This window comes from Pseudophryne corroboree, chromosome 4 (genome assembly GCF_028390025.1).
Source record: "Pseudophryne corroboree isolate aPseCor3 chromosome 4, aPseCor3.hap2, whole genome shotgun sequence".
In the NCBI taxonomy this organism is placed as follows: domain Eukaryota; kingdom Metazoa; phylum Chordata; class Amphibia; order Anura; family Myobatrachidae; genus Pseudophryne; species Pseudophryne corroboree.
The window spans coordinates 361,421,324-361,434,057 of NC_086447.1; the positions used below are offsets into that span (position 1 = coordinate 361,421,324).

The following is a 12,734-nucleotide window of genomic DNA, read 5'->3' on the forward strand; positions in this document are numbered from 1 at the left end:
TCTGCCAATTAGTGCCCCCCCTCTCTTGTTTTACCCTGATTCTGTAGCAGGACTGCAGGGGAGAGTCTGGGAGCCTTCCTTCCAGCGGAACTGTGAGGGAAAATGGCGCTTGTGTGCTGAGGAGATAGGCTCCGCCCCCTTCACGGCGGCCTTTTCTCCCGCTTTTTTTTTTTTTTAGGAAAACTGGCAGGGGTGAAATGCATCCATATAGCCCAGGAGCTATATGTGATGTATTTCTTTAGCCATATAAGGATTAAACATGTTTTATTGCGTCTCAGGGCGCCCCCCCCCAGCGCCCTGCACCCTCAGTGACCGGAGTGTGAAGTGTGCTGAGAGCAATGGCGCACAGCTGCAGTGCTGTGCGCTACCTTATTGAAGACAGGAACGTCTTCTGCCGCCGATTTTTCCGGACCTCTTCGCTCTTCTGGCTCTGTAAGGGGGCCGGCGGCGCGGCTCCGGGACCCATCCAGGCTGAACCTGTGATCGTCCCTCTGGAGCTAATGTCCAGTAGCCAAGAAGCCCAATCCACTCTGCAGTCAGGTGAGTTCGCTTCTTCTCCCCTTAGTCCCACGGTGCAGTGAGCCTGTTGCCAGCAGGTCTCACTGAAAATAAAAAAACCTATTTAGAACTTTTACTCTAAGCAGCTCTGGAGAGCTACCTAGCATGCACCCTTCTCGGCCGGGCACAAAAATCTAACTGAGGCTTGGAGGATGGTCATAGGGGGAGGAGCCAGTGCACACCAGGTGACCTAAAAGCTTTTACTTTTGTGCCCAGTCTCCTGCGGAGCCGCTATTCCCCATGGTCCTTACGGAGTTCCCAGCATCCACTAGGACGTCAGAGAAAATAAATAATTTATATTTTGATTTAAATTCATATTTTGTGCTGTGTCATCCCAGTATACATCCAGGCACTGCAGCTGCTCCGTCCATCTAGGGGTGTTCTGTCAGGCAACCCAAAATAAGACTTTTTTAAAATATTTTATGCTGTATCCTCCCAGAATACATCCTGGTGTGCTCCATCCATTTCAGGGTGTGGTGTCTGTAGATCATATTCTTATTATAACGTATTGTCCTATTTTCATAACTCTATCACCACATTGTAATTAATTCAAATATTAATAATAATAATTATTATTATTATGAATTAGATCAATTTAAATTTAATGAATATAAATAAACTCTCCACACTCGTATAGTGAACTTTCTGCACATTGAAGATATCTTGGAGGAAATGAAGAATTTGATTCTAAATAAATTAAATTAATTAAAATAAATTGAAATTAAATAAATTAAATCTAAAATATTGTCTTTTTTATTCTTCTTTGCCTTAATCTTTTTGTGAACTGAAATCTTGAGCCTTGCCTAATGCCAGTGATCGCGCTGAGCCTAAAAAAAAGTGGGTCCCAGGGACCCCTCACTTTTAAAAATTGGGGTCCTACCTGTCCTATTCTGGGTCCCATCGGAATGAAGGTTATTATTAATCTTATTAATGATTCAAATATGAAACCCCACAACTTGATTTGGACACTACAAAAGTGTTGCAAGGGGAAGAAAGGGGTGACAGTGCTGCTGGGCTGTGTAGTATACAGAACACTGCTCCAGAGCTGTACCTAGACATTTTGGTGCCCTTTGGCAGAAAGTGAATTGGTGGTCCCCCTCCCATATTGGAAAGTATGGACAGTGCGCGCCGAAGGCGCGCATAAAAAATGTAAGGGTCTGGCTTTGTGGGGAAGGGGCTTGGCCACATAATAGTACCAATTCACATTACACCACAGAGTAGTGCCGCTTATACACATTACACTATGTAGAACCACCTATACACACTGCGCCAGGTAGAGCACATTAATACACATTGCACCAGTTAGAGCACATTATACACATTGCACCAGGTAGAACCGCCTATACACACTGGGCCAGGCAGAGCACATTATACACATTGCACCAGGTAGAGTACATTATACACTTTGCGCCAGGCAGAGCACATTATATATACACATTGCACCAGGTAGAAGCACCTATATACACACTGAGCCAGGTAGAGCACATTATACTCATTGCATCAGGTAGAACCACCTATATACATTGCGCCAGGCAGAGCACGTTATACACATTGCGCCAGGCAGAGCACGTTATACACATTGCGCCAGGCAGAGCACGTTATACACATTGCGCCAGGCAGAGCACGTTATACACATTGCGCTAGGCAGAGTACATTATACACTTTGCGCCAGGCAGAGCATGTTATACACATTGCGACAGGTAGAGAACGTTACACACATTGCGACAGGTAGAGAACGTTATATACATTACGCCAGGTAGAGCACGTTATACACATTGCGCCAGGTAGAGCAGTATATAATGGACACTGTGGGTGTGCATGTGATGGTCACTCTGTGGGTATGTGTGGGGGGTGTATGTTGCCCACAGTGGAAGAATTTGGTGTGTTTATAATGGACACTGAGGAGGTATGGGCAGAGTGTATGATGGGCACTGCCCCATCCTCCATATCTGCATCATTAGCTGCCGACACTCTCTTCCCTCCCACACACATACATACGGAGCGTATGTTAGTTGATTATAAGTATAACTTACTTAATCCCCCAGGGAGTGCAGCCGTATGCAGCCAGAGAGACACAGGCTTCCTCAATGATTGCGCTGCGCTGGCTAGTGAGCAGCCACTGTGTGTCATAACACAGCCCGCCCCGGCGCCTGCTCGCAGCTGCTTCTTACTGTAGTTTGGAGCAGAACGGCGAGTACGCTGGCGGACAGGGAGGAGAGACGTCACGTCTCAGCCGCACTTGAATGGGGACACATTGCCGGCAGCGCGTTTGGACAGGGAGAAGCTGCGGGCAGCGCGTTTGGACAGGGAGAAGCTGCGGACAGCGCAATTGGACAGGGAGAAGCTGCGGACAGCGCGATTGGACAGGGAGAAACTGCCGGCGGCGATTTAATGGCGAGAGAGGCACTGAAGAACGGTATTGGCACAGACGCACTGGTCAGTTAGAGACAGCGCGTCCTACAGGACCCGCTCATTTTAAAAAAAACAGTCCCCCTCTGCTTGTAGCACGTAAAAACGCGCCATAGCACGTATTTTGCAATCACTGCATTATACACATTCCACCAGGCAGAGCACAGGGGAAGGGGGGAAGTTATTACACACACAGGGGAAGGGGCGTGGGGGGGAGGCAGTTATACACACACGGGAAGGGGGGAAGATATTACACACACAGGGGAAGGGGGGAAGTTATTACACACACAGGGGAAGGGGGATGCGGGGGAGGCAGTTATACACACAGGGGAAGGGGCGGAAGTTATTACACACACAGGGGAAGGGGGGAAGTTATTACACACACAGGGGAAGGGGGGTGGGGGGGAGGCAGTTATACTCACAGGGGAAGGGTGGAGGGGGCAGTTATTATACACACTGGGGAAAAGGGGAGGGGGGCAGTTCTTATATCCCTCCAGTATTACCCTGCTCCTGTGCCCTGTGGAGCTTCAACAGAGTATCGTGGAAGAGGGGAGCGGGTGACAGGGTTTAGATTACAATACAGAGCGGCAGGTTAGAGGGAATGAATGGGGCGGGTCTGGTCCTGCAGGAGCTTCCCCCTACTCCTTTCCAGCCCATATGACCCTCATGCTGTAGCACCCGCAGCCGCCTCTTGTCCCGCCACTTACCGCTGGCATCTTCCTGCTTCCTCCGCCGTCTGACTCCTGTAGCTCGCTGGAGGGGCACAGTGGATTTCCTCAGCCCGCCCGCGGAGGTCACAGCCCTAGCTACGGCCCACACACACAGCAGGATGATTCTGTCATGTGCGGCGCGCGCGGAGCAGACGGGGAGGGGAGGCGGGGCTGGAGAACACACACACACACTCTCACAGGGTCTCCTCCCCTTCCAAGTTCCTCCCTCTGCTGCCGTGGAGACGGAATCTGACTGACAGCGCAGGACAGCGCTGCTGGTCAGAGCGCGTCCTGAGGGACCCTGGGTGTTTTTATTTTTGAGTCCCCACAATCAATTATTGGGTAAAATACGCGCCATAGCGCGTTTTTGCGATCACTGTAATGCGTCTTTTTTTTAAATACATTCTTTTTTTAAAATATTTTGTCCTCCCAGTATATACATCCAAGGGTTGCTGCTGCTCCGTCCAGCTACCTCAGTGCAACCTTCTGGCCTAAACTGGATAAAAACAATATTGTGAGCTGTTCAGAATAGTCTGGAAATGAGTGGAAATTAATGTTATTGTGGTTAATACTGTTATTTTAGTTGTTTTGATATTTTTTTTAGAAAAAAAAATCCAGATCCAAAACCAAAAACCGCAAGGGTGGTTTTGGCAAAACCAATCCAAAACACGGAGATCCAGATCCAAAACCAAAATACAAAAACAAAAAAAAATGGCCCGGTGCACACCCCTAATAAAAACTGGGGATACTACTTTTTACACAGATATACAAGTGTTTCCTTTGTGGGAATCAAACCCTAGCTCACAGGCATGGTAACCATCAGCGATACCACTATCCCAAGAGAGCCATGGAGACAGGTGACTGACACCTGCAGCGACATAGTGATGTCGCTCAGTGTAATTTTTTTTTTTTTTTCAATAGTGCTGCGTGTCCCAACTTTATCGCTGAATGTAATGATTTTAGAAAGCTGTGTAGAACTCTGAACTGTGCTTTTCTTTGTGTACGTCAGACTCTGAGACAAACTTTTTCTGTGTTCACATCTATAATGCACAATGGTGGTTTAAAAATAAAAAAAACACCTGGTGGACGAATACCAGTATTGCACCTGACGGAGACTCATTTCATTACACTGACCGAATACACCATGCTGCGACAAGGTGCAGGCAAACATAATGCGACTAGTTTTTCGCACTACATGCCACAGAGGATAGCTGAGCATGGCTACATCTGTAGGTTTTCAAGGGTAAATGAAGAATTTCTACATTATAAAAACAGACAATGGACTTTTGTTTTGAGTTTCACAGAAACCCTGTTTGCACAAGTAGAGGAAAAGGAGAGTACAGTGGAGGAGGAGAAACCGCAACTCCAGGAGGCAGGGCTTTCATATGAGAAACAGAAGTCTCATACAGATATTGCAAAGCTGTCCTTGTCCGTTACCCTATATTTGTTATTCCTTTATGGACAACTGTGCAGTGCTCACATCATTCAATGTTTGCTAATGCCAGTTACAGCATACTGTAGGTGTGATGTCATAAGGTGGGTAGGTTGTCGCAATAAATGCGCAGTTTTATCTTCAGTTTGCCACTAAATGAATCTGAAACAATGGTGTTTACTGAGTAATTAGCCTAATCAAGACTCTGGGGGGAGGGATTCTAATGTTTGAAAAGTCAGTTAGGTGTCTGTTTTTTCCTGTCTATTAGATAGGAAAAAAAACATACACCCAACTGACTTTTCAAACAATTGAAAATCCCCCTCTGAATGCATTTGCGTATAGACTTTGTTGAGGTGATTATATGCCTGTTGGGAAAGTAGAGAATGGGCGACCAATAGCATTTCTCATTAGTATGCATCATTCGGCATCTGTGTATTCCCACATCTTTTTGTGCCTAGCGTATGTGCAGTATTTGCTACCTAGTTAGAGTGTGACTTATCTCTCAGATGTGATTCACTCAGCACTGAAAGGGATTGACACACATAACATTGTCAGTTAAGCTTTGTGATGTCGCTTGGAAACATCAATGAACCAATGTTTATTTCACTTCAGCCTGACATTGATTTACGGTTTATTACAAACACAATAAATGTAACATCAGTGTTATACGGTCTAAAGAGTATTCAATACATATGTATCATTCTATACCTCCTCTGTAGATTATTTGTTTTATGAAAACAAATAATAGATTCAAATATGGTAACACTATACAATACGGAGACTCTTATAAGTGATCAAACAATTAAAATTAAAAAAATAAGAATTTACTCACCGGTAATTCTATTTCTCGTAGTCCGTAGTGGATGCTGGGAACTCCGTAAGGACCATGGGGAATAGCGGGCTCCGAAGGAGGCTGGGCACTCTAGAAAGATTTATGACTACCTGGTGTGCACTGGCTCCTCCCACTATGACCCTCCTCCAAGCCTCAGTTAGGACACTGTGCCCGGACGAGCTGACATAATAAGGAAGGATTTAGAATCCCGGGTAAGACTCTTACCAGCCACACCAATCACACCGTACAACTCGTGATACTATATCCAGTTTGACAGTATGAAAACAACTGAGCCTCTCAACAGATGGCTCAACAATAACCCTTTAGTTAACAATAACTATTTACAAGTATTGCAGACAATCCGCACTTGGGATGGGCGCCCAGCATCCACTACGGACTACGAGAAATAGAATTACCGGTGAGTAAATTCTTATTTTCTCTGACGTCCTAGTGGATGCTGGGAACTCCGTAAGGACCATGGGGATTATACCAAAGCTCCCAAACGGGCGGGAGAGTGCGGATGACTCAGCAGCACCGAATGAGAGAACTCCAGGTCCTCCTCAGCCAGGGTATCAAATTTGTAGAATTTTGCAAACGTGTTTGCCCCTGACCAAGTAGCTGCTCGGCAAAGTTGTAAAGCCGAGACCCCTCGGGCAGCCGCCCAAGATGAGCCCACCTTCCTTGTGGAATGGGCATTTACAGATTTTGGCTGTGGCAGGCATGCCACAGAATGTGCAAACTGAATTGTACTACAAATCCAGCGAGCAACAGACTGCTTAGAAGCAGGAGCACCCAGCTTGTTGGGTGCATACAGGATAAACAGCGAGTCAGATTTTCTGACTCCAGCCGTCCTGGAAACATATATTTTCAGGGCCCTGACAACGTCTAGCAACTTGGAGTCCTCCAAATCCCTAGTAGCCGCAGGCACCACAATAGGCTGGTTCAGGTGAAACGCTGACACCACCTTAGGGAGAAATTGGGGACGAGTCTTCAATTCTGCCCTATCCATATGGAAAATCAGATAAGGGCTTTTACATGATAAAGCCGCCAATTCTGACACTCGCCTGGCTGAAGCCAAGGCCAATAACATGACCACTTTCCACGTGAGATATTTCAGATCCACGGTTTTTAGTGGCTCAAACCAATGTGATTTTAAGAAACTCAACACCACGTTGAGATCCCAAGGTGCCACAGGAGGCACAAACGGGGGCTGAATATGCAGCACTCCTTTCACAAATGTCTGAACTTCAGGTACTGAAGCTAGTTCTTTTTGAAAGAAAATCGACAGAGCCGAGATCTGTACTTTAATGGAGCCTAGTTTTAGGCCCATATTCACTCCTGCTTGCAGGAAATGCAGAAATCGACCTAGTTGAAATTCCTCTGTTGGGGCCTTTTAGGCCTCGCCCCATGCAACATATTTCCGCCATATGCGGTGATAATGCTTTGCCGTAACATCTTTCCTGGCCTTAATAAGCGTAGGAATGACTTCTTCCGGAATACCCTTTTCCTTTAGGATCCGGTGTTCAACCTCCATGCCGTCAAACGCAGCCGTGGTAAGTCTTGGAACAGACAGGGCCCCTGCTGTAGCAGGTCCTGTCTGAGCGGTAGAGGCCACGGGTCCTCTGAGAGCATCTCTTGAAGTTCCGGGTACCACGCTCGTCTTGGCCAATCCGGAACCACGAGAATTGTGTTTACTCCTCGCTTTCTTATTATTCTCAATATCTTTGGTATGAGAGGCAGAGGAGGGAACACATAAACCGACTGGTACACCCACGGTGTCACTAGAGCGTCCACAGCTACCGCCTGAGGGTCCCTTGACCTGGCGCAATATCTTTTTAACTTTTTGTTGAGGCGGGACGCCATCATGTCCACCTGTGGTTTTTCCCAACGGTTTACCAGCATCTGGAAGACTTCTGGATGAAGTCCCCACTCTCCCAGGTGTAGGTCGTGTCTGCTGAGGAAGTCTGCTTCCCAGTTGTCCACTCCCGGAATGAACACTGCTGACAGTGCTAGTACATGATTCTCCGCCCATCGGAGGATTCTTGTGGCTTCTGCCATCGCCATCCTGCTTCTTGTGCCGCCCTGTCGATTTACATGGGCGACTGCCGTGATGTTGTCTGACTGGATCAGCACCGGCTGGTGTAGGAGCAGGGATTTTGCTTGACTTAGGGCATTGTAGATGGCCCTTAGTTCCAGAATATTTATGTGAAGGGAAGTCTCCTGACTCGACCATAGTCCTTGGAAGTTTCTTCCCTGTGTGACTGCCCCCCAGCCTCGTTGGCTGGCATCCGTGGTCACCAGGACCCAGTCCTGTATGCCGAACCTGCGGCCCTCTAGAAGATGGGCACTCTGCAGCCACCACAGTAGAGACACCCTGGTTCTTGGAGACAGGGTTATTAAGCGATGCATCTGAAGATGCGATCCGGACCACTGGTCCAACAGGTCCCACTGAAAGATTCTGGCATGGAACCTGCCGAAGGGAATTGCTTCGTAAGAAGCCACCATCTTTCCCAGGACCCGCGTGCAGCGATGCACTGATACCTGTTTTGGCTTCAGGAGGTCTCTGACTAGAGATGACAACTCCCTGGCTTTCTCCTCCGGGAGAAACACTTTTTTTCTGGACTGTATCCAGAATCATACCCAGGAACAGTAGCCGCGTCGTCGGAACCAGCTGTGACTTTGGGATATTCAGAATCCAGCCGTGCTGGTGCAGCACCTCCTGAGATAGTGCTACTCCCACCAACAACTGTTCCTTGGACCTCGCTTTTATTAGGAGATCGTCCAAGTACGGGATAATTAAAACTCCCTTTTTTCGAAGGAGTATCATCATTTCCGCCATAACCTTGGTAAATACCCTCGGTGCCGTGGACAGTCCAAACGGCAGCGTCTGGAATTGGTAATGGCAATCCTGTACCACAAATCTGAGGTACTCCTGGTGAGGATGGTAAATGGGGACATGCAAGTAAGCATCCTTGATGTCCAGGGATACCATGTAATCCCCCTCTTCCAGGCTCGCAATAACCGCCCTGAGCGATTCCATCTTGAACTTGAATTTTTTTATGTATGTGTTCAAGGATTTCAAATTTAAAATGGGTCTCACCGAACCGTCCGGTTTCGGTACCACAAATAGTGTGGAATAGTAACCCCGGCCTTGTTGAAGTAGGGGTACCTCGATTATCACCTGCTGGGAATACAGCTTGTGAATTGCCGCTAGCACCGCCTCCCTGTCTGAGGGAGCAATCGGCAAGGCAGATTTTAGGAACCAGTGGGGTGGAGACGCCTCGAATTCCAGTTTGTACCCCTGAGATACTATTTGAAGGATCCAGGGATCCACCTGTGAGCGAGCCCACTGATCGCTGAAATTCTTGAGGCGGCCCCCCACCGTACCAGGCTCCGCCTGTGGAGCCCCACCGTCATGCGGCGGACTTGGCAGAAGAAGCGGGGGAGGACTTTTGCTCCTGGGAACCTGCTGTTTGTTGCAGCCTTTTTCCCCTACCTCTGCCTCTGGATAGAAAAGACCCGCCTTTTCCACGCCTGTTTTTCTGGGTCCGAAAGGACTGAACCTGATAAAACGGCGCCTTCTTAGGCTGTGAGGGGACATGGGGTAAAAATGCTTACTTCCAAGACGTTGCTGTGGAAACTAGGTCCGAGAGACCATCCCCAAATAATTCCTCACCCTTATATGGCAACACTTCCATGTGCCTTTTAGAATCTGCATCTCCTGTCCACTGGCGAGTCCATAAGCCTCTCCTAGCAGAAATGGACAATGCACTAACTTTAGATGCCAGTCGGCAGATTTCCCTCTGTGCATCTCTCATATATAAGACTGAGTCTTTTATATGGTCTATGGTTAACAGGATCGTGTCTCTGTCTAATGTGTCAATATTTTCTGACAGTTTATCTGACCACGCAGCGGCAGCACTGCACATCCAAGCTGACGCAATAGCTGGCCTAAGTATAATGCCTGAGTGTGTATATACAGACTTCAGGATCGCCTCCTGCTTGCTATCAGCAGGTTCCTTGAGGGCGGCCGTATCCGGAGACGGTAGTGCCACCTTTTTAGACAAACGTGTGAGCGCTTTATCCACCCTAGGAGGTGTTTCCCAACGTGACCTATCCTCTGGCGGGAAAGGGAACGCCATTAGTACCTTCTTAGGAATTACCAATTTTTTATCAGGGAAAGCCCAAGCTTCTTCACACACTTCATTTAATTCATCTGATGGGGGAAAAACTACGGGTAGTTTTTTCTCCCCAAACATAATACCCTTTTTAGTGGTACCTGTATTTATATCAGAAATGTGTAACACCTTTCATGCCACAATCATGCAATGAATGGCCTTAGTGGGCATCAGGTTAGACTCATCGTCGTCGACACTGGTGTCAGTATCAGTGTCGACATCTGGGTCTGCGGTCTGAGGTAGCGGGCGTTTTAGAGCCCCTGATGACCTGTGCGACGCCTGGACAGGCACGAGCTAAGTCGGCTGTCCCACATTTGGCATGTCGTCAAATTTCTTATGTAAGGAGTCTATACGTGCACTCATTTCTTTCCATAAGCTCAACCACTCAGGTGTCTGCCCCGCAGGGGGTGACATCCCTTCTAAAGGCATCTGCTCCGTCTCCACATCATTATCCTCATCAAACATGTCGACACAGCCGTACCGACACACCGCACACACACAAGGAATGCTCCAACAGAGGACAGGACCCACAAAAGCCCTTTGGGGGGACAGAGTGAGAGTATGCCAGCACACACCAGAGCGCTATATAATGCAGGGACTAACTGAGTTATGTCCCCTATAGCTGCTTTTTCTATATAATTTATACAGCGCCTAAATTTAGTGCCCCCCCCTCTCTTTTTTTACCCTTTTCTGTAGTGTAGACTGCAGGGGAGAGCCAGGGAGCTTCCTTCCAGCGGATCTGTGAAGGAGAAATGGCGCCAGTGTGCTGCAGGAGATAGCTCCGCCCCTTTTCCGCGGACTATTCTCCCGCTTTTTTCTGGATTCTGGCAGGGGTATTTTCCACATATATAGCCTCTGGGGCTATATATTGTGGTATTTTTGCCAGCCAAGGTGTTATAATTGCTTCTCAGGGCGCCCCCCCCCAGCGCCCTGCACCCTCAGTGACCGGAGTGTGAAGTGTGTGTGAGGAGCAATGGCGCACAGCTGCAGTGCTGTGCGCTACCTTGGTGAAGACTGATGTCTTCTGCCGCCGATTTTCCGGACCTCTTCTTGCTTCTGGCTCTGTAAGGGGGACGGCGGCGCGGCTCCGGGACCGAACACCAAGGACTGGGCCTGCGGTCGATCCCTCTGGAGCTAATGGTGTCCAGTAGCCTAAGAAGCCCAATCCGGCTGCAAGCAGGCGAGTTCGCTTCTTCTCCCCTTAGTCCCTCGCTGCAGTGAGCCTGTTGCCAGCAGGTCTCACTGAAAATAAAAAACCTAAATCTATACTTTCTTTCTAAGGGCTCAGGAGAGCCCCTAGTGTGCATCCAACCTCGGCCGGGCACAAAATCTAACTGAGGCTTGGAGGAGGGTCATAGTGGGAGGAGCCAGTGCACACCAGGTAGTCATAAATCTTTCTAGAGTGCCCAGCCTCCTTCGGAGCCCGCTATTCCCCATGGTCCTTACGGAGTTCCCAGCATCCACTAGGACGTCAGAGAAAAATTAAATTTTTTTAATATAAAGCATTATAACCCCAAAACTGTCTCATAATAGAAATGGTAGCAAGCTGCTCAGTCTCTTTGAGAGATTAAGTGTTTACACAGAGACTATTCAGGGTATAAATCTCATTTGGCCATTGGCCAAATCCCACGTCACATACTGTAGCTGTCATGTGATGTCATGCCACTGGCATCCCTTTGTATTGAAAACAGACATCATACTGTACGTGCAGCACATTAATTACATCACTGCTGAGATGACTGAATGAAGCATCAAGAGCAGATGGAATCTAAACATAAAAAGCAAAAAGGTTTTCAAACAAACAGTGCTGACTCTGCTGTTTCCCCCTGCACTGGTAGCCTGGCAGGTTACTCCGCTAACCCTGCAGTTGGCACACATTCAGGCTTCTGCTCCAAATTCCTCCAGTACAGCTGTATGAACCTGGTGTTAGAAATCACAAAAGCTGCGGAAACTTATTGTGCCCAGGAACCAGAGACCATCCAAAGAGAAAAAAAATAAAATAAAAAGGATACTGTATAAACCAATTTTCTTTTTCTTATGATTTACTCACAATTCAGTTACTACAATAAAGGCTATTTGTATTAAGGAAGAATCTATAACCCTCATATTTCATATACAATCTGGCTCTTCTCTCATGGAACAAATATAATACACGCATATACTGTAGGTTGTACTATCCTCAAGATTCAGAACAAAAGCAAATAAAGAGTATATCCACAATATCACATATCCAAAAACCTAAAGAACAGATCGGTTAAAAAACACAAGTGGGTCCATACCATCTGGGAGCAGCTTGCAGGATAGGGCATCATCCAGGTCTCTAGCCGTGGCAGGATCAATAGTGAAGACACACTCCTTCCTGAGATGTAATACAAAAGCAAAAGTTGTACACATATATCATTTACAGGACACGTTTAAAAGGGTTATCCGCAAATAGAATTAAAAAAAGTTGTCCTGACCATACCTGCACCCCACAAAACCCAGTACACAGTTTTTTTGCTGTTTAAATTTAAACTTGTACGTGACATACAGTGCATCCGGAAAGTATTCACATCACTTTTTCCACAATTTGTTACATTACAGCCTTATTCCAAAATGGAATAAATTCATTTTTC

At 47.3% G+C, this 12,734-nt stretch overlaps 1 protein-coding gene across 2 annotated transcripts in view; it reads right to left on the reverse strand.

The window, feature by feature from the left end:
• Window positions 1-12,734, reverse strand: part of DIS3L2 (DIS3 like 3'-5' exoribonuclease 2) — an 838,626-nt gene that overhangs the window by 314,979 nt on the left and 510,913 nt on the right. For both annotated transcript variants that reach the window (XM_063916542.1, XM_063916543.1), the window contains exon 11: window positions 12,399-12,478. In XM_063916542.1, coding sequence (XP_063772612.1) covers window positions 12,399-12,478 — 80 coding nt within the window. The remainder of the gene's footprint in view (window positions 1-12,398; window positions 12,479-12,734) is intronic.